The sequence below is a fragment of the Toxotes jaculatrix genome, chromosome 18 (assembly GCF_017976425.1).
Source record: "Toxotes jaculatrix isolate fToxJac2 chromosome 18, fToxJac2.pri, whole genome shotgun sequence".
NCBI classification, from domain to species: Eukaryota; Metazoa; Chordata; class Actinopteri; family Toxotidae; genus Toxotes; species Toxotes jaculatrix.
In genome coordinates, this window is record NC_054411.1 from 16,611,915 (window position 1) to 16,634,199 (window position 22,285).

The 22,285-nt window shown below is 43.0% G+C and overlaps 1 protein-coding gene across 1 annotated transcript in view; it reads left to right on the forward strand.

Moving 5' to 3' along the window:
* Positions 1–22,285, forward strand: part of LOC121198483 (glutamate receptor ionotropic, NMDA 2B) — a 76,962-nt gene that overhangs the window by 34,247 nt on the left and 20,430 nt on the right. Inside the window, exons 2-7 of the mRNA XM_041062666.1 lie at positions 263–406; positions 753–1,023; positions 7,587–7,779; positions 17,351–17,465; positions 21,045–21,253; positions 21,539–21,710. Coding sequence (XP_040918600.1) covers positions 263–406; positions 753–1,023; positions 7,587–7,779; positions 17,351–17,465; positions 21,045–21,253; positions 21,539–21,710 — 1,104 coding nt within the window. The remainder of the gene's footprint in view (positions 1–262; positions 407–752; positions 1,024–7,586; positions 7,780–17,350; positions 17,466–21,044; positions 21,254–21,538; positions 21,711–22,285) is intronic.

The following is a 22,285-nucleotide window of genomic DNA, read 5'->3' on the forward strand; positions in this document are numbered from 1 at the left end:
AGTCATAAAGGCAACTAATGAAAATCATGACCGGTATCATTATAAGCCCACTGGTATCCTCTCGCCTTTCTCCTCTGTGAGCGAGAGAATAAAGGCAGCTAAATTAATGCTCGCACCAATAACGTTACAAAACCACCGCTGTCCTTTAAGTAGCAGCGGTTCTCCTCTGTGTGTAAAGCCAACTAAATTAAAGTTCAGGCCAATATCGTTACGTAACCATTTACACTCTTTGTGCCTCTGTGTGCGTCTCTGTCGTTTTCAGGATGACAACTCCATGTTCTTTCAGTTCGGCCCCTCCATCGAGCAGCAGGCTTCGGTCATGCTGAACATCATGGAGGAATACGACTGGTACATCTTCTCCATCGTCACCACGTACTACCCGGGTTACCAGGACTTCGTCACCAAGGTAACTGTACTCAGCCGAGACAACATGCACAAATAATCAGGACGCAAAGGAAAGATGACACAGACCACAACGTGAATAAGCTTCAGCCTCTTAATGTCACAATAGAAATACTTCAGCCCTTCTCTGTGACATCTGCTTTAAAAACATATTCATTTTTAAATATGATTGGAGACAAGTTTACATAACATCCAGAGGTCAGTATGAACCCAGTTACTAGACCTCTGCGCCCCTCTAATAATCCCAGTGGTGCTTAAAGTAATGGCTTCATCCTCATACATTAACTGAAAAGTTACTATGGAACAAGTGCCTTGCGATCAACCTCTTTTTCCTCCTCCGTCCCATCCAGATCCGCAGCACCATTGAGAACAGCTTTGTGGGCTGGGAACTGGAGGAAGTTTTACTACTTGACATGTCCGTAGATGACGGAGATTCAAAGATCCAGAACCAGCTGAAGAAGCTCCAGAGCCCTGTGATTCTTCTCTACTGCACAAAAGAAGAGGCCAACACCATCTTCGAGGTGGCCCACTCTGTTGGGATCACTGGCTACGGCTACACCTGGATAGTGCCCTCGCTGGTGGCTGGAGACACTGATGTCGTGCCTGCAGAGTTCCCCACAGGTAGGGTTATATTTTGTATCTGGGTGTGGAATTGGCATTGAGAGTGCCATGAATGCATGCGTTTTCTACACAAGTGGCCTCAGTCTAATCCCTAACCCTTGCCTCCTCAGTGTTTTGCTCTACACGATGATTACACAGCTCTGGAGGTCTGCAGTGGTGTAAAAGTAATCAATTACTAACAAATATGTAGCTAGCAATTTACTGTTGTCACATTTGAAAAACGTAGCCATTCAACTGCACACGCGTGACAAATGGGAGATAATGGTAAATGCTGAAAAGTGGTGTAACAGTTGCAGTAAAGTCATAAAGTCAGCAGAATGGCTCTTGCTAATGTCAGCAGTTTTTATCTGAAGTTAACATTAGCTAACATTACCCACCATAAGCTACTAGTCATATCAAACCAAGCGAGGCTGTAGCAGCAAATCTCCTTAGTCTTTTAAGCTGAGCAAGGGTGTGTTTTGTGGCTTAAGAATGCAACTTTTCATCTGTAAGAGGGAAAATGTGGCCTTTCTTCTTTCAAACTTTACACTGTCTCACTTTAAGAAAGTAAAAACTTTCAGTTTTATGGTCCATTACTTGATAATCCTCATCATCAGTGAAGGATGACTGTGAGGTACAATTAAAAGTTCTGGAAAAAGCTACTAAAGTGGACCTTATTTTGTCAAATTACTTCGCCATGAGCTTAAAAGCTCAAGAACATTTTTATTCCATCAACGAGGATGGAAATTGTGGTCGCAGTGCTAACAAGAGCTAGGGCTAGCTCGGAAACAGCAGCGTCATCTTGTTGTTGCGGTCGCTGTGGTTGCGCTCTTGCCTTGTGGTGATGCTGACCTGCTCTGCAGTCGCCTAATACTTCTCTTAAAAATGATGTGATGCTGAACTGTCCATCTTTAGCTGTCATGCAGATCAGAAGGAAACTTGAGTCTTTGAAATGTTATTTTTCCACATTTTTATTTTCAGCTTTCTATTCTGATTTTTTTCTGCAAGACAAAAAAAACAAACTGACCTTTCCTAATAAGAAGTGAAAGAGCATCCCACCCGCCCCACAACACCACTGGAGGTCATTCTAACCTTTGAAGGTCAAATGTGGAACCAAAGTAAACACCTAAGATGGGGTGCATAAACCACTCAACCTTGCTCACGCAATCTGACAGGCACACCTGTCACACCGCCTCATGTAACACGACTTTCAGCATTTGGGGTGGACAGACTCTTTTAGAAAGGCCAGCTCGCAGTGGGAATCAAACCTTTAACTGTTAGTGACGTTGCCACCATCAGAACTAATGGAACTTTCCACGGCTTCAGCCTGTTTTCCTCTCTGCAGGAGAGTACACCATTGAGCAGGTAGTAAATTTGCTCTGGACATATGAACTTGATAATTTTTTGGTATTTGGCTTGTTGATTTACAGTGAAGGTGAGATATTACACTGCCGCCTGTCCTCAGCAGTTTCTGGGAAATGGTTGCCAGACCCGAACCTGAGATCACTGTGCTGTTCAAGCACTGTAACTCAAACTTTTTACCTCTGCTCCCTTATTGGCATCCATGGATGATTTACCCTAAATTGGAGTTAGGTGTGTGTTGCGCTCCTGTGTCTGTGTGTTTGTGTGTGAGCGCCCATGAGTGTGTTTTGCGTGCATTTGCCTGTGAAATGTGCGAGTGGTTCATGGTTTAATTTGCATGAGAAAATAATGAGTGAGCGTAATCAAGTGGGATTGTGTGTTTGTGCTTTTGTGCGTACCTCATATGGTGAAAGGCGAATGTTTACTTGTAGGACAGGGTGAGCAGAACTATGTTTGTGTGTGTGTATGTGTGTGTCTGTGTGTGTTTGTATCAATTTGCCTGTTCCAAATTAGGGTTCCACTCTATAAAGTTTGATATATCACCGTATCAGTTATGTAAATCACACAGCAACTTCCCTCTTGATTTATGTTGCCATGGAGATAATCGTGACTAGCTCATGTACTGCCTGAATGATTACAAAGCGGAGCTGGCGGAGTGGCTGTGTTGATGGACACACACGAACCTCTTTGACTTAGCATTGAATTATCATGGGATTAATCACATGGGACATAATGACAGATAGCAGGCTAAATGTCAGCCACTCATTTAATGCGTGATGAATAGAATCCAGTATTTGCCAGTATACGTGACACTCTAAGTAGTCCTTTAACTTAAACAACAAAATGATAGGTGTTTGATGCAGTAGATCATTTATTTTTTGTGTTAGTTTAAATGTTGATACAGTTTGGTATCTTATGTATTCGTGGACATGTATTCACTGTAAAATATGCTGCTGTATGGCAGTATGCATCAGAACCACAGTATAGTTTGGCTGTTGAAATGTGCATACAGCCCAAGTCGGTATGCAGATGGCTGAGCTCCTGCTCACAGCGCTACTGCTGCTGCAGGATCTGTGCTTGTCAATGCTGCCCTCTGACAATACGACGAACGTGATGGAAGGATTTTACTTTACAGCTTCAGCACTGACAGTCTGTAAAACCTGCACCGAGTGCAGCCTCACATTTGTAAGGAGTTGCCACAGCACCTGAAAGTTGTGTTTTTTCAGCCATGTTTTAGTTGTGTTATTGCAGAAGTATTATTCTGACATTGGTTTCGCAACATAAAAGATTTTAACAGAATACTTCCCTGAATTAACCAGGATTATGATTCTTCTATACAAGAGCAAGATACTAGCATGATATTTGTAGACATTAGATATTCAGTTGTAGAACTTTATCATTCAGCCAAACCCTCTGCTTTTCAACCTCAATGTCAGAAAAGCCACATGAAGCCTGTAGTAGCAGTCAGCCACACCAACTTCTGAACTTACACACATCCAAACGACACCGTGCCACAGCATGTGACAGCTAGCATGGTGGTGTGTGCTCTGGGTGAATGAAGCGGTTCAGGGTTCAGTGGCAGGTGCACGCTAGCTGTGGGGCTAATTTGCTTACTAGGCACACTTAATAATTTGCACCATGTGTGATGAAGAGCCTCCAATTCTCCTGGGTAATTCCACTGATGCCTTCCTTAAGTGGCGCTCTGGGGAACCGTCTCTCCTCCCACTCTCCTCCTTCTTTCCTTTCCTTTTCCTCCTCGTTTCGTACCGTTGTTCCCTCGCATCTCTGTTTTCTGTCTCACTGTTTCAGCCTCCTCTGACTCTCTCCCAACTCTCTACTCCCTTCAGTTTTTTTTTTCTTTTCAGCTTGTGTCTGTCTGAGTTTCTCTCTCTGCTCACTCTGTCCCTCTTTTTTGTCCTTGTCCCTCTCATCTCTCTCTCTCTCTCTCTTACTAACAGCCTTTCTGTCTCTATTTTTCCCTGATCAGACTTACACACCACTGCTGCACACACTGTGCTAACGTAACCACCCAATCTGACATCACTGACAATAATAAGCAGTTTCCAAAAATACCCAGTCATACATTAGTTCTGCTGTTACCATCTCCAATCAGTTTGCCTGCGTGTGGATCCAGTGATTTTTTTTTTGGGTACATGTGCGTATGTGTGTGCGTGTCTGTGACAGAGAAGCAGCCTTCTCAGCCTGGGCAGAAAAAAAAAAAAAACCTTTTCAGCTATAACATCGCCATTTGACATGTCTGTGTTATGACATTTAAACATGTCCTGAGAGATGTATGAATATATACACATCATGCAGCAGCTCCCAGGATGCAGAAGAGAATACACCACACAGCACATGCACATCAACACACACAAACACACACACATACATCTTCTTATCCTTCCCATAAAATAATAAAAGTGGTATGTGTAAAAAGGAACAAGTGATCTGAATGAGTGAGTATGTGTTGAGAAAGTGTCAACAGTGTGTGACATTAGATGTGGTCCTAGAGGGCCCGAGCTGTCAGCGCTGAGGCCCCTCGAGGAAGGCAGGTTGCCAGGCCGCCTGTCTATTTCTGCCCACTGACATGGTAGTGGACTGGCTGACATGTGGTCATATGCTGTCAGATAGATGCAGGCCAACTGATGGACAGAGAGGGGGACAGATTAAAAGGCCGACAGAGAGACATATCGCCCGATGAATTGACTTGAAGGCAGGGCGTGCTTCACTGAGAGCCGTGTGACCTGAACCCAGAGGAGGCCAACGGGGTCCAAACAGAAAGATCGGTTATTGGCCATTTTGAAAAGTCTTAAGGGCACTTGTAGCTGAGAGTTTCGATAAGACCTGGCTGATCGAGGGTTCCTCATTCACTTTGCAATGGGGCTTTGATTTTACACAGAAGAAAACAAAAGCTGGTTTCTCTTTTAAAGACAATGACCGTGGATTGTCGCTAGCAGATTTTATCAGCTTTACAAGCCAGTGTAAGCAAATGCTGATGCTAAAAATCAGTCTCCAGCTGACAGTCTGATATTTTCAGATGATTCATTTTAAACTAAGAAGCCAGTAAAAGAGTCTTAAATATGCGCAGTGTCTGCCTTCATTAAATAATGCTGAAAGACTGAGGCTAAAGCCCCAAGTGCCATGTAAAAGTCACCATCTGATGATCCATTTAGAAGCCATATAAATAAAGAGGCAGCATTGCAGCATGTGTGTTTCAGGATACTGTAATAGGAATAAGTAACTGTGTCCTGAGCACACTGTTCTTTGATGTACACAACAAACAGTGTGCTTCACTTTTACAAGAGAAAAGAATTTGAAAATGAGGAATGAACGAGTGCAGCAACACCACCTTTCATAAATTTGACTGGAGCTGCTGGAGTGTACAGAGCTGATGGACAGAGCTGCTGTTGTTCCTCTAAACATCTACATACCTTGGGCCCCAGACAGGTATTTTTCTAACATAACCTGTAACCCCAGAAAATACAGTTAGCTAATGCCTTTGCTTTTGGAAATAACTCTAGGGCAGTGCTTTACTTAGTAAACTAGTTAGATGGGAATGCTGATGGTTTCAGCTAACGCTAGGGCAGATAAACACACACATTGCTAACACCTTTGCTCCTGTGTTTTTGGTTTTGAAAAGGTGATAAATAAGATACCACCCTGTAAACTCTAGATGCAGAGTGCGGCTCTTACTGCAGCGCCATGCTTACTGATTTGACATATAGAGAATTGCAAAGCTATATAGCAGTTAGTGTACGGTCAGTAGGCACATGGGACAAATCAGGGTGTGGAAGGTAAATTAGCTGCACTCCCTTCTTTCTTAACAGCTGCCATGATGTATTCCTGAGGAAGATAATGAGCTTCTTGATGCTCTCCTGGATGTGCTCCTTTGCCGAACGTGTACATTTTTGATTAACTGAGTGTTCGAGGATCCCCTGTACGTTCAGAGAGTTAGGCCAATAAGGACCTATGACCTAAGATGCATCCATGATTCTCCTGGATGAATAAATAAAGAAAGAAAGAAATAATTAAGAAATGAAGATCCAAAATGGATCCATAACAAAACCCCTTGTGAGCCAAAGCTCAATAACAGTCCCACCTGTTAGCTCCAACCTGACGTAGTCCTGACAGTGGTGAACTAAATGATTGGTCATTAAAAAGAGATTGTGTGTCATCAATTAGCGGTGACTTTTTGTCATGAGTTAATCATATTATCAATAACCGTAGTTTACTATCAGTGAAACTCATTATCAAAATGTCAGCTCTGCTTTCATAGATTCATAATGAGTCTAATTTTCTTAGTAAATTAACTTTAAAGAATAAATAAAAAAAAACAAAAACAAAAAAACAACGCATTGATAACATAAGGTCTATCCTCGAGGGTCCATACTGGTAAATCAGTGGCATTTGTGTTTGTGTGAATTTAAGAAGGGGAAACATCCTCCGCCAGCTTGGATAAATAAAAGGTAAAAAAAAAAAAACAACTTGTAAGGCCGAGAGCTTTCCCCCTGCCTTGGGAATAGCTGAAATATCCTCGTCCATCCACTTGCTCCTCACTCTATGATAATCAGCAGCAGAAAAGGACAATAGTGTGGAGGAAAGACGGGCATCCTGGCCAACAGTTGAATGGGCTGATGGATGGTTGGAAGGGCACCGGACACACAGAGAGAGAGAGAGAGAGAAAGAGAGAGAGAGAGAGAGAGAGACCTACAAATGAACGCTCATAAACAGACAGATTGTCAAAAGAGAACAGGATTCAGGCAGACGGGAGGACGGATAAACAGACATGCAGACAGTGCAAAGGCCAACAAACAGAGACAGACAGCGCTTTAGACAGACAGATGGACAAACACAGCAAGGTGATAGACGCTTATTCAGGCGGGATGGGAGTGCTTTTCATCTGCTCTCTGAGTCATCACGTAGTGAGTGCTCTGTCTCTTGGAATGTGTTCAAAACATGTACACTCTGTATACCCTCACAGATTTATCCCTGTCTGTCCCTGCTTTAGTTTTTCTCCATCTGTCTGTCTGTTTCTCCTTTGTCTCTCTGTCGCTTCACTTTCCCCCATATCATCCAAGTCACCTCTCTCATTCTCATACCTTACTTACCCTACATTCCTGAATTCTAACCTTACTCATCTTTATTTTCACTAACCCCTCTGCCCCCTTCTGTATCACCGTCCTCTGATCTTTCCCTCTCCTCCTCTTGCTTCGTCCGTCCAGGTCTGCTCTCCGTGTCCTATGACGAGTGGGACTACGGCCTGGAGGCCCGCGTTCGCGATGGGGTGGCGATCATCACTATGGCAACCTCCACCATGATGATGGACCGCGGACCTCACACCCTGCTGAAGTCTGAGTGCCACGGAGCTCCTGACAAGAAGACCCCCATCTCAGGCAACCCCAACGAAGTGCTCAGGTGAGCGAAGGTGGTGGCTGGATTGTGCTGTTTTAATGTTGAGGGCAGTTTGGTCCAATAATGTTTACGAAAACGTTCAAACTACCCCTCTGCAACCGACTCACGTCTGGGCGAGGCCCGTTTATTCTGACTGGGGTGTTTATATGGAACATATAATCAGAGTATTAGACATAAATGTAAATGTACCTCCTCTACCAATAACTCTGTCTGGTGATTAACAGTGTGTCCCAGCTTATTGCAGTGGCTTTTTATTTAGTTTTATTGTTTAGCTAAAGATTTAATCCAGTGCTTTAGCATTATACGTCCATAAAGTTGCGGCAGGAGAGGCAGATATATCCTGACATTTGGTTTCTAGTAGGGGTCGAGCTCCAGAAAATGCTGGATCCTACGTTTCCCATACTGCAACTCAATAACATCTTTTATTAGATTCCCCTCTGCCTCCTAAAACCTCTCTTCTCTCAAACCCTTTCAAAAAGGTTGCATTTTTAAGAGCCTTTAAAATGTGACTGACAAACCGCTGTGGTTTGGCATTGGTTGACCATGAATCCTGCAATGTACGGCATTCAGAAATCAGTTTATCAGTGTCAAGTTCATTGTGTCTTTTACATATTAGGGAATTATCTGTGGTATCGACTCATAATGCATCCAGCTTCGAGCCGAATGCTGATACTTGTCTGTAATCTCCCTCTATTGGCTTATAAATCCTTACAGTATCTATCACTGTGAGAAAGTCTTAGTGCGCTGCAGGAACAATGGAACTTGCTCCGGCTTCATGTGCAGTAAAACAAGCTTTTTGCCCCGAAGCAAATCCAGCACTAATTCTATGAAAACTACCTCTGTGGTGTCCGATATAAAATACAGTGTAGAGGCCATGTGTCTCAGCAGTGGTCTCATTTGTTTACAGCCATTTATTCACAATTACACTAATGTCCTCAAATTAACGTGGCAATGATTTATGGATGTTAAAATGCTACACACAGCAGCTTCAAAAGGTGCACAGGTTCAGGTGGTGTTACATCAACACGAGCGTCCTGGCATAGATCAGCACACCTACGTATACAGCAGATGCTGGCACACGCACTCACGCACACACACACATGCACCTTCATCCCCTGCATACTGTGATCATCCTCCCCCCATGTAATAATACCCTACACACACACACACACACAAACACCCGCTTCACAGGCCCCTTCCTCAGGAAAATCCAACCCCACCCCCCCAGCTGTCCGTCTCAGCAGCAGGCCTTTTGAACTGTTTGTGAAGCGCAGCTTTCGGCGGCGCTTTGCTCTGCGCACTACCTAATTGGTCCCAATGGCGTTTCAGTCGGCGAACACTAGCCCCTGTCGTGCTGAGCTCCAGAGCTCAGCCCAGTGTTATACTCAGGGGCTGTTTCGCCACTCTGTGTGTCTGCTGTAGAAGTGTTTGTGTGGGTACGTGTGTTTTTTATTGTGCTAAAGAGCGACAGTCAATAAAAGCCAGGTGTGTGTCTGTGTGTTATAGGCACTGTACACTTTGTGTGTGTTAAGGAGATTGTCAGTCATCTTTTAGGACACCAGTCTGGTTGCTGTTGCAGAAAAATCTCGTGTCCTACTCATGGTTTGGGGCCACGCTGTTTACAAAAGCAGCTGTATGATGGCTAACGTAAGGCTCAGTTACACTAACACTGACACACACTTGTATTTACACACAGATACACATAGTCTCTGCTTCTTCTGCGCTCTGCCTTCTACAAAGTCACCGCTGGTTACAAACACACATTCATCCAGGATACTAGTTGTCACATAAGCAGCACACTCACACTCATAAACAGCAGCTGGAGAATTCAGGAGCCCACTGTACAAACACGTTCACACCTTTTTTGGATTGCGCTGCGAACGAGGGATGTGGATAATTGTTGTGCTCACGCTCCGAGCTTAACTGCATCCTGCACTAAGGCAGCAAAGCTTTGTTGTCCGTTCCAGTAAACTCTTTAGATGTCATTTCAACCGCTGTCTGCTCGTTCACTCCTTTTCTGAAGCTTTGCATTTGTTTCACCGCTGCTTACTGCTTTGAGATAACAGTGGCGTTTGTGGCAGATGCCATTGCTCCAGAATACAATTCCCCTGCTCTGTTCGCATGTGCCTCGCTGTGGGCTGCTGTGCACTGCTCTGTTCTTCTAAACTCTACTGTGGTCTTTTCTGCGGTGTCCCGTGCTGCTCTCTGCTCGGCTCAGCTCTTTCTTTACTCCATCATGTTCTGCTCTGTCCTCTCTTGCCCTGTAGTCTTCTCCTTTGTTCTGCCCTGGTCTGCTTTTATACATACGCTCCTCTCTTCTCTGCTTTGTTCCACTTTAGTCTCTTCTGTCGAAGCGCCGCTCCGCTCTGTTTTATCTGCTCACACCTTCTTTTCTCCTCTGTTTTCTCTCCTCTCCTGGTTTTCCTCTCCTCTCCACTGTTCTGCTCCTCCCCAGCCATTGTCTGCGCTCCAGACCTGCAGTTTTATAATCAACTTAGCTGTGTTGTTGATTAGATCAGTTGCGAGCACCGCTAAGATCCTTCGCCCCTCACCGCCTTAACTAAATTTGTTTGGTGATAACCTTTGTCTTCAAGTGTTCAATCAAGAGATTAGCATTTGGCCTACAGTCTATATACTGGAAACTGAATGAATGGTTGCTTGTTTGGCTGGACGGATGCCCTGCTGCCTGGTTGGTTCACTACTAAGTAAATCATTGGATGAATAGATGAAAGATGGGTGGGTAGAAAGGTTAGCGGCTCAGTCAGGAGGCTCTCTCGTGGGGTGGGAGAACCATTTATATGTATACATTGTCTCTCTCCAAAGAATTAAAAAAAAAAACATTTGTAGATTTTCAATTGACTCATTAATAAATCAGGTGGAGTCACAATTAATTCTCAGCCGTTGAGAATGGCATTTAATAGCTGTGCAAGGCTCGAAAACAAAGCCTCAATCTCTAAAGCTCAGTTTCTGCTGCAAGATATTAGTCTAGAAACTGGATGTGAGACTAATCTGAAAACTATAGGGATTGGTGTAGAACATTGATTCCCAGCCCTTTTTTTTTTTTTTTGAGAGAGAGATGTAGCCCCAGAAGCCCCATCACTGACTCCACCGGACTGGTTCCAAATATGTTCAGCTGAACTGATTTTACACTGGATATTATTTAACTAATCTCATACAAGAGGAAGTAAGAGTTTTAACATTTCTTCAGATAATTGTAAACTTTCAGTTTTCATTCATCTCACTACCACTCAGAGCGGCAAGAGCTGGACATTCCCACCATTTATCCATTGCTTTTAGTGATTTTAATAATTCATCCATCACCTTTAGTTATCTGTTTCAGCTGTTAATACTTTGAGCTATTTCTAACTACTTCAACTGCTCTGCCCGTGATAACTGAATATGTGGATGTTTTTGTTTTTTTTTTCCAATTAGATCAGAAAATCTTTCAGATCAGTTTGGCTGCTGAACAGTTTTTTCACTTACACCCTGGCAACTTGAAAACTTGATGCTGGAAAGCAGCGCCGATAATGGTGAAGGAAGGAAGGATGGAAAGGAGAGTCATTCATTTTACAGCCCAGCAAAATGCCGCATGTTACACAGCAAATGCATGTGTGCTAAATCTCACCGAACAAAGTAAAATTTGTGGGACAGCTGTGTGTCCCCAGTCTGATGCTTAATTCTGGCAGGGATTGGGACTTTTGGAGATGATCACACATCGCTTTGTTGTTTTGATCAGACATCACATGTTTTTTGTTTTTTTTTGTCTTTTTCACTTGTGGATCACAAAGCAGTTAATTCAGCACGGGAATACGTGGAAATGTGGAAATTATATCTAGTTTATATTTCAGTCTGCTGTTGAATGATGAAGAATTGCTGTATGGTCACGGCCATCTTACTTGACTTTATAAGCCATACATTATGCTGATCCCTCTCTGCTGAGCATTTCCTTGTCCAGCCCTTAGCGCTTCACAGAATACCACAAGAGAAGGACATGTCACTCCACTAAGTAAATTAAGTCCACTGTAGCCAGCACTGTGACATTCCAGCTAATGCTACAGTATGAGCCTGACAAGTGAAGATAGCAGAAAGAGGAGGAAGAGAGCAAAGCACAGAGAGCGAGAGACAGAGCGGTGAGAGAGAGAGAGAGAGAAAGAGAGACCACTGGTGAGCAATACACAGCAGTGTGAGAATCATGAGTTTGACAACAGTGGCCCTGACCTTGCCAGGCGTGGACAGGTTCCAAATGAGCTTGGAGTTGGAAAGGTGTCAAGTCCTTTTAAGCTCTGTGGACATTTTTGAACTTCTGTTGCCTCAGTGAGGCTTTCAGTAGCGTGTATGCGTTTGTGTGTGTTTGTGCGTTCTGCTGTGTGCGTGCACAACACTCTGAAGCAGCATTTTTGACCCTGTTGAGCTGAGAGATGAGTGTGTGCCAGCTCGATGGACAGGGTGTCCACCTGTGTGTGTGTGTGTCTGTGTGTGTGCCTCTAGCTATTTCAGAGTATATAAAGGCCATTTGAGTGTGTGTTTATGGGGCAGGCCAGTGGGAGGCGTTAAGAAGGTACCTGTTTGTGATGGGGCTTGATTGAAACTAGGTCAGGATGCTCCTGCTCTGTCTCTCCTGTTTCTTCCCACTTCCTTCTCTCCATTTTTTATTGCTGTCTCTCTTTCTCCTCCTAAATCTTTCATCTGTCTCTGCCACCAAATCTCTTTTGTTCTGCCTGGTTTATTCAGTTCACTACTTCTTGTGTTTCTCTTCTGTGATCCGAGCACCGCAGGTAGCCTTAACCCTAATCCTAGCCCTCTTGGAATTGTAAGGATTATTACCGTTCCAATATGATGTTTATTATTATTATTATTATTATTATTATTATTATTATTATTATTATTATTATTATTATTATTATTATTATTATTGTCATCAGCTCAAATTGCTGTCAATTGGGTGTTAGAGGCAAAAGAGGCTGTGAGAATAATTCACCCACTGATCACCAGCACAGTAATTCATAATGTTTTGCAGGTCATTAGGTTATTCACTCTCACTGACTCTAATGCAGTACTTTACTGTAGAACTTAGTACTAAAATACTAATCTTTATTGTCCATTGTCCATCTAGTGATACAATGACATGGCATGTGTCTCATGTGTCTGTATCTGTGTTCACACACACATACTGACTCTTGTCGTATAATGCATATGTCCAACAGTATTCTTGGACCCTACTTATCACTGCTTGCAGCTGTACTTATTACTATTATTTTATATTCTATTATTTTCTCTTTTCTTTTTTTGGTTTTTACTCTGTTCTTTATTCCCTTAATTCTTTCTTCTGTAGGTGATTAATTTTTTTTAAATTCTTATTAGGTAAGTTTATTTTTAAGGCTTTTGAAGTTTTATTCCAAAATGCTCAAATCGCCTCAAGAGTTTTATCTGTTGTCTCTGAAATGTAGATAATCCAATGTGTTCAAGGGCTAGCGTTTTAAATTCATTTCATGATAATTATTTTAATTCAGTGCTGTCTATCATTTGTCAAAAGTAAATCAAAAATAAAAACCACATATCTAGTGTCATTTGCTGCCTCCCCTCCTTTCTGTACCTCTGATCCTATCCTGTCACTTCTCCACTTTCTTCCCATTAGCACAATTTATTCCACTGTTTACACATTCTGTTCCCAAGTCTGAATACACACACATGGACACCACTAGATGCATACATGTGCAAACACATGCATGCACAACAAATCCACCCCCCCCCCCCCACACACACACACACGTTCACGCTATATACCCCAAGTATGCATGCATCAAAGCTGCAGTACGTCTGTGTGCCTCGACCACACAGTGCCATATGGGGCATGCTATCATTCTCCATATAGATTCCTCCTCTACAAATCCAATAAGTACATTGCTCCACAGTAATTGCTAAGGAGTGTAATTCATGACTAATTCATGTCAGGGTTAATTTATTAAAAATGACTTATCAATATTTCACACAACTCCTCCATTATTCACACCAGAACATGCGCTAAAATGTATCTGTGTCAGGTCGTGGAGATAGCATGGCAAGTGTTTTTCTGTGTGTGTCTGTGCGTGCGTGTGTATGTATGTATCTGTGTGTGTGTTTGTGTATGTCTGGTACTGTGTTGTGCTAATTTACAATAGCACAACACAGAATCTTCCTTGAATAAAACTAGAGGAATAGATTCACTGAAATGCACAAATACACGGCGGTGAATGAAGTGTTACAGTAGATATGACTGGAGAGCTGCCTGTCGGCGTCCAGTCAGTGTCACCCGCTTTAGTTCGGCAGGTGGAGACAGCTGCTGCTGCTGTTTGAATTTTAATTCACCTGCTGTACAGTACAGCTGAGATACTGTCCTCTAGTTTGAGCTGGAAACTGACGGGTGCAACAGGATATCAAAACAAGGGGTTTAGTAGGTGGGTGGATGTGTGCCTCTGTCTTATCATGCTATTTACATGCAGTATATGCGTAGCATTCCTATCATGCATGTTATGTAATGCCATATCATGGCACATATAGTAGCTTTAGAAAATACAGGGAGGGGGGGTTAGATAAAGGTTTGTGTTCACATGTTTATTTGTGTTTCTGAAATGGCGAGGGAGGCAGTGAAGGTGACTGTCTGTCATCCAGCCTTAAGCAAGATGCTCAACACCCAGCCATCCCAGAGGAGCTGCTCTGTGGCCCATAAGAGGACTGAGTGGGGAGCTTCCAGATGTAGATACACAGCATGTACATCTGTGATGTGGATATACATTACATATGTGTGTGTGTGTGTGTGTGTGTGAATACTGGGTAAAGCATCCCTGCTTAACTGTGTGTTACACATCCATGTCCACTTTTGTTGGTGGTGAGACAGGAAGTTCAGCGGAGGTGACAGAACGGAGAAGAGACATGGAGAAGCATCTTCCTGTAACCACAGTCGTCCCAGCGTGATGAGAGTAGAGGGAAGAGCGCTTTGCAGTCTAGTAGTAATATGTCCCATCCCCTCCCTCTTCCTCTTTGAATCCCACCTCTCAGTCTCTTTCTCTCTCTCCATGCCTCTTTCCCTCCCACCCTCAGCGAGATTACCGTTACCATAGTAACGCAACAGATTGGCTTGGAAGTCACAGTGATTGTGGGTGCCATGGTAACACACATATGCTTGTGTTTCGCTCTGTTACTGCTGTCAACGTGTGTAGGATGCACACAAACACACACACACGTAGACACACACTGTAGCATGTAACAATAGCTTGCACGGTAAAGATTAAAGGGGGCACAGCGTCAAGTCATTTTGTAAATGGCTTATGATTTATGCAGCAGATTCTGTGCACTTTGTAACAGTGCCAGGGCTCTACAGGATGGGGCTGTTAGCCGGACACATGGGGCTGCATGGGACGGTATGATGCTGGATGATTCTGCTCATCGCAGCCCATTGAAAATATCAATATTTAATACAGGAAATACAATAAGGAAGCTGGCATTAGAGTAATTGCTGGGTCATTACATAAGTCACTCTGCTCTGTACATAGGACTTGCCGAGATCAGTAGATAGACAGATACATAGAAACAAAGGAAAACGTCTCTTAAATTAGACTGTTACATTTCTGAGAGGCTTTCATCAGGTGTAAGCTTCCTGATCAGCTGTGATCTGTTCCAAAGGTCTGACAGGATTAAAGGTGAAACCATATGAGCGGCAGCAGAGAGGTTGAGCTTCATCGCTCTCTCTCTCTTTCCTGAGGAAAACGACGGCTCAAGACAAACAGGTTTTGCTGGTCTCATCATGTGTCCTGATGCATGACCCAGTCCAGTGTTAACAGACCCATCAATGCCAAGCCAGTGCTTACACATACACACACACAGCTTCTCTTGTCACTTATTTATTCATCTACATATATATGGTGTGCGCGGTTTTGAGGCAGAGTGTTTCCATGGAAACAGTCACAGAGAGAGAGAGCGAGAGAGATGGAGAGAGAGTAAAGAAGCGTGAGGGAGTGAAAGAGTTAAGAGGTGCTGTGTGAGTGTGTGAGTGTATATGTGTGTGTGTGGGATGACAGTGAAGTGATCTAAGTTCACCTGACATAAACATTCCTGTTCTCATATACACGCACACACACTCCCACGCACATTCACCATAATCACTGCAAGAGAAAACAGTGTTGAGTGTGTGTGTGCGCGCGCGCATGTGTGTGTGTGTGTTGTGTTTCGTTGAAGGGAGGTGAAATGATTTCACCTGACAGAAACAATGCTGCTTTCTCTCGGTTTTCCTTCTCCGCCACACTAACACACCAACTGAAGTAGACACACAGAGGCAGACACAACACAGATAAGCACACGCACACCAACACGCAGTGATCTGACAAGCTGCTGCTGTTGTATTGTGTAGTTCTTTTTGTTACATTTGATGCAGATACAAACTGCATTGCTCATTTTTGTGCCTCCTTTGTTGTTCGTCAGTGGGACACAGCCAGACTTAGTACAAAAATTGGTCAGTTTATCTTTTAGATGATGTAACCAGCATTTCAACAGTTTCAGCTGTTTTTCAACTTGTCATCCATGTGTCCGGCCTCATCGTTTGTTCTGCTCCTTCATGCTACCTGAGTCATAATTACAGTGTAGTGTAAAACTTGTGCCAGCAGCCAAATTAATTTACATTTTTTGTACATAACTAAATCATTTTTTAAGTTAATGTCATTTTGAAAAATTCAGGAAAAATCTTTTTCAGTTCCAATAAAAAACAACTTCAAAATGCCACCTTTAAGTCATTGTGTTTTTTTATCACTTCCTTGATAACTTGCTTGCCAGTTGCACTTATATTCCCATCCAGGCAGTGAGACAGGAAGTGTGAAAGCATATCTACAGTTGGCTGTTTTACATTTGGGTATGAACTATTTCTTGGTCAGAACTGGTAACTAGGATCTGTGCCGGTTGGCTGGCAAAGGCTCCCAGTTGAGAAAAAGTCCAGCATATAACTTCTCCTTAAAAAGGTGAATTAGCGCTTTTATACTTAAATTTTTGTATGAATTATACAAATGAACTATAATGTGTTAATTTGTGAGCTTTGAAGGTGCTGGTAGGTGGATTTTGTTACAGGTGGACAGAGTTAATCTCTATGTTTCCCCATTTCCAGGCTTTGTGTCACTGCAGTCACAACAGTGAGGATGTACACATTGAACCCGTAACATTCCACATATGGGATGAAAAATCATTTGCTGAGATTAATTTTCCTCATTCTTGTCTTATAATCATCTCCTGCTGTTCTGCTCTGCTACTGATGACCAATGTACAATACATTTGCCTATTAATGACAAAGCTGGTTAGACATTAGCTGATAGGTATTTCCTGGGGGTTGATGAATTTGTGTGAATTTGTGTAATGTCAGTGTGTTTGTGCTTAAACAATAAACTGAAGCGCAATGAAACTTTAACGTTTGGGGAGTCGAGCCACTGAATAAAAACTGATACAGATATATAGAGCAAATTTGTGAGCTGCCACTGCCGAATGTACTTTTCAGTAAGCGATACATGCCTCAGCGAGTCTCTTTCTCTGTCTTTCTCTTCAATGTTTCAAACTGCAGGTACCTGATGAATGTGACGTTTGAGGGACGTAATCTGTCGTTCAGCGAGGACGGATACCAGATGCACCCCAAGCTGGTCATCATTCTGCTCAACAAGGAGAGACAGTGGGACAGGGTGAGAGAGATATTAGAGAGAACGTCAATGTGTGTGTGTGTGTGTGTCATGCATGGCCTTTACGTTCTAAACAAAACCCAGTTGTCCTCTGGTGTTATGAGTTAAATAATGTGTGTAAGTGATAAATAATGAATGACAGGGTTTTACCATAGAGTTAGCTGTGCTCTGTAAGTGCAGTACCTGATTGGTCCACGAGTATCTGTCTGTGTCTTTCTATCATCTCTTATCAACTGATTTCCACTTTTGAAGCATTTTAAGCCTTAATCTTTATAGGTGCTACTCTGATTAGATATTATCAACTAGGCAAAGGTGCCTTTGAGCAACACACTGCAGCACAGACTCCAGAGTGGTGATGTACAAAGATTGCTGCAGGAGTCCACAGCTGTTCATTTAAAAATGTTGCTAAACTATTTTCATGTTAATTCATATTAACCTTCACTTTGGAGGTTTTTGTCTGCCAAAAAAATAGCAAAGGGCTTTTGTTCTAACCAAACAAAAAGGAAAGATATCACCAGTGGCCATGTCATACTGTGTACATTTACATGTTCGTCTTAATCTGACTGCCTATAAGGCAACAGCAAGAGGGGATGTTTTGTAAGATCTAATTTTCTGTGAGGAAAATTAAAAAATATGCACATTATGCACGTTGTGTTTGGGTTTGACTTTTATGAAACAGCATATAGGCCGTAGTATTGACAAGAGGTGATTAAGTAAACAGAGAATTTGTTGCTCAATGAGACTCTGAAAAGTTACTGTCTCAGGACGTCAGGTTTAGATGGCAGCTGAACCATGATGAGCCACTTCAGGGGTCTCATTTATCAAATCATTCATCGAATAAGTTCTCACCTTCACGCAAACACCAAGAACAAATCTTATCTATTCAACGTCCATCTGTTTGCACAGGTACATGGCTCACTCCCAGAATGCAAAACACGGTCCCTTTGAAGGTCCTTAATGCAGTGTCTAAAGTAACAAACAAGAACCTGTACAAATGACTTATGGACATGTCTCATCAGATGTGTGTTACTGCTGTTACTTTGTTTTACAGGGCTCTAACACATGTTAGAGTAATGTTTGCGTGGTCAACAATAAAGTTGAATTTAGGAATCAGTTAACCTCCCAATGTACACACATTTCTTCTAATGCGCAAAAAGAAATTGCTGAAAGAAATTATTTGCATTGAATGTGTACACATGGTTTAAACACAGAAACTGTACACTTAAACTCAAAGTTCAGCTGTAAATGACTGCAGCAGTACTGGGCATTTGAATGTATATAACTACATGAATGAAAACCAAACTTTATGTGTACTCAGTCAGCTTTCTGCAAATAAATGGAGGTTTAAAAGTTCTGTTTTAAAGACGGAGACAGATGAAAATTCTGCCAGTATGGATGGCAGAGAAGGCGGTAGTGCTGACGACAGTCCTGAGTCACTCTCTGAACCAGCAGCTTTAAATGAACCTGACGCACCTCGCCACCTGCAAAGTCACCAGGGTGCATCTGTGTTTCCCGATGCTCCCTCTTCATTGTATCGATGTCCTGCAGTCTGACTCCTTTGACTCTCCCTATTCTTTATTCTCAGTATTTCTCTCTTTCTTCTGCCTCTCTAATCTATATTCTGTCCTCTGATCAGAGAACAAGGTGAATCGCTCCCCTCCCGTCTCCCCTCTCTCTCTTTCTCCCCTTGCTGCCTGCACCACCCCTTCTCTCTATTCCTCCTCCTCTTCCTCCTCCTCCTTCTCCTCTTGCGCCCTCACTCATGTTTAATTCTTAGCTTGACTTCTAGCTGAACCACTTTTCTGGGACCCTAATGAGTTCCAGCTCCTACAACCATCCTTCCACTGCACCTTTGAAGTAGTGTGAAGACTCTGTAGTGTCCAGTCCCGTTTACTCCCCTCCAGGCAGATTTTAACCCCTTTCTCTCCACCTCCCTCCCCCCTTTCTCTCTCTCTCTCTTTCTCCCTCCACTCCCTGTCTGACTCCATCACTTACTCACTCTTTTTGTGCCGATAGAAGAAGGCTGCATTGTGCCCGAGGGATACACAGGCTCAGCTTGTCCACTTCAGGCAGCTTTGCCAAGTTTGTGTTCCCTGGAGTGTGTGTGTGTTTGTGCGTGTTCATGCGTCTGTGTGTGTGTGTGTATGTGTATGTGTGTGTGCGTGCGCTCACATTTACATATTTAACAAGTACGCAAACCCGACTTTACACACTCGTGCCACAGCTCCCTGTCCTCTGCTATCTCCCATTATAGTGTGTCCAATTAGCTGATGATCCATATCCATTTCCACCCACATCTTTCCCTCGATGAAAGTGTCCGACTGGGCACTTGTAGAGGAAAGGGCACAGCCACAGTCTCCAGGTATGGTTTCATCTGACCAGCATCTGGGGGAAATTGACTAATTGATGACGCTTATTCCGTGGAGTAGCCACAAGGGCCGGAGGGCCCTCCAGACGTACAGCTGAACACTCCTCTACTGAAGAGCCATCATTTTGCATCTGAATGAGCTCCATCTCCGGCCGTCTCTCTCTCTGTCACACGGAGAGACTCTGTCCCTTTCCCTCTGCAAATGGAGCTGATTCTCATATCTCTCTCTTTTCTTCATTTCATCTCTCCATCCACTTCTCTGTCTCGCTGTTTCTCTCCCCACCCTGTCCTCCTGATCTGAATTCTGCTCTTTTCCCCGTTTCAGTCTCGTCCTTCATGTTAACCTTGCTCTCATTCTCTACACTGGGTCCCAGTCCTCTCCCCTTCCCTCCTCTCCTCTCCCCTCCTCTCCCCTCCTCTCCCCTCTCTGCTCTTTTTCAGTTACGTTTTGAGCTTGTTTTTTAGCAGCAGTGGTGCCAGCCCTATAAACACAAATGTTTGTTGCTGATTGCTGACAGACAAACAAACTGACTGAGTGATGAAGTTACACCATTGGTCGGCTGATCGAGTGTCAGACTGTCCTCATTGGTCGTTGCTCTTTCAAAAGGATTGGCGTGAAAAATTTCGGGGGGTGTGTACAGGCAGTGTTGCCAACTTAGCACCTTTGTCATTTGATTTACTGACTTGTCAGACCCCTTTAGCAAGTTTTTGTTGTAAAATTTATTGATTTATTTTAAAGCACCTTGCGACAAATCCTGTTCCTCTGTTGCCTCATTGTTGTTTTATCAGCAGATGGACTAATCACAATTAGAAAATGAAGCACAGCAACCCCATTAGAAAGAGAGCTTTTCTCATAGCAAACACACAAACTCTGCTTTGCTTTTTGGTCTAGTGAACATTGGCAAGTGTTTGCAGTTATTTCAGTGTGGAATTTGATGTGAATTCATTGGTGAATTGGATTTTTGCCCAGTGATTCATTTCATGTGTTTACTTTACTGTTACATTTATTATCATTGAGCTGATGAGCTACGTACAGAGACTGACTCACAGAAGAATTCAGATGTAAGACTGTTAGTCTCCATGACTGCATTTAACCCAGTGGTAAAAAACAAAACAAAAACATGATCCAGTTTCAGAAAAAAAAAAAAAAAAAACACAGAGGAATAAAAATTTTAACTGTGTATGATTTGCCTGTTTGCTGTGTCTCTCTTCAGGTGGGTAAATGGGAGAATGGTTCGCTGTCCATGAAGTACCATGTGTGGCCTCGCTATGAACTGTATGGGGGGGCAGCAACCAGGGAGGATGACCACCTGTCCATCGTGACATTGGAGGAGGCTCCGTTCGTCATTGTGGAAGACGTGGATCCGCTTAGCGGGACCTGCATGAGGAACACTGTACCCTGCCGGAAACAGATCAAGACAGTGTGAGACTCAAAAGCTCAGATAGATCAAATCAGTGCCAGAATCTGGGCTGAAATACCCAAGAAACCAGAATAAGAATTCATGACAAGACAAAACCCTAATTTCTGTTGAGTAAATTTTTGGGAATTCAACAGTACATATTGACAGATAGTTTTTTTTTCTGTCACAGATTTACCTACTGTAGAACTGATCAAAGTAGAAATGAAAAGGAAAAATTAACAGTTCAGACAGAAGTACGTATGGGGTTAAATAATTATCTATCCATCTATGTATCTCTCTCTGTGCAGTAATCAGACAAAGGAGTCGGGGATCTACATCAAGCGTTGTTGTAAGGGTTTCTGTATCGACATCTTGAAGAAGATTGCCAAGTCTGTCAAGTTCACCTACGACCTTTACCTGGTCACTAATGGAAAACATGGCAAGAAGATCAATGGAACCTGGAATGGGATGGTGGGGGAGGTGAGGAGATAACGCGTGTCTGTGTGTATTTGTCTTCATGTGTCTCTTGCTTATATTTTTGCGGGTCACTCTGTCAGTAACTATGTGAGATGTGTGTCCCAGATGCAAACCAGTTAAAAGCACTGAAGCTCAGACTGACTTAAAGATATCACCAAAGTGGCCAAATCTGAAAGCCTTATTACTCACTGCTGTAAATGTTCAGTCAGTGGAAAGCTGCCAGATTTCACGGGTCAACAGATAACGCCTCTTCATGCTTATTTATGTTATGGTCATGCATGTATGAATTATTTAACAATCTCATTTGTAATTTCTTGGCAAAGCTTGCCAGTAAAGATGGCACCTAACTCACGCTTTGCATCACCATCTTATTGTTATTGATGTTGCTGCCATTTTAAAGTTGATTTAAAGACATTTGGGCTGTCAGAGTGACGGCGGGCGTTGCCTAAAGTCATTAGCATATTTGGCAAAATCTCAGGCAGGTAAGGAAAAGAGAAGGACTTCTTTCCTCCTGTTTGAGTTCACAGCCCTTAGTGCGGTGTCAGCCTTGGTGCAAAAGAAAAGAAATTAAGATTGGA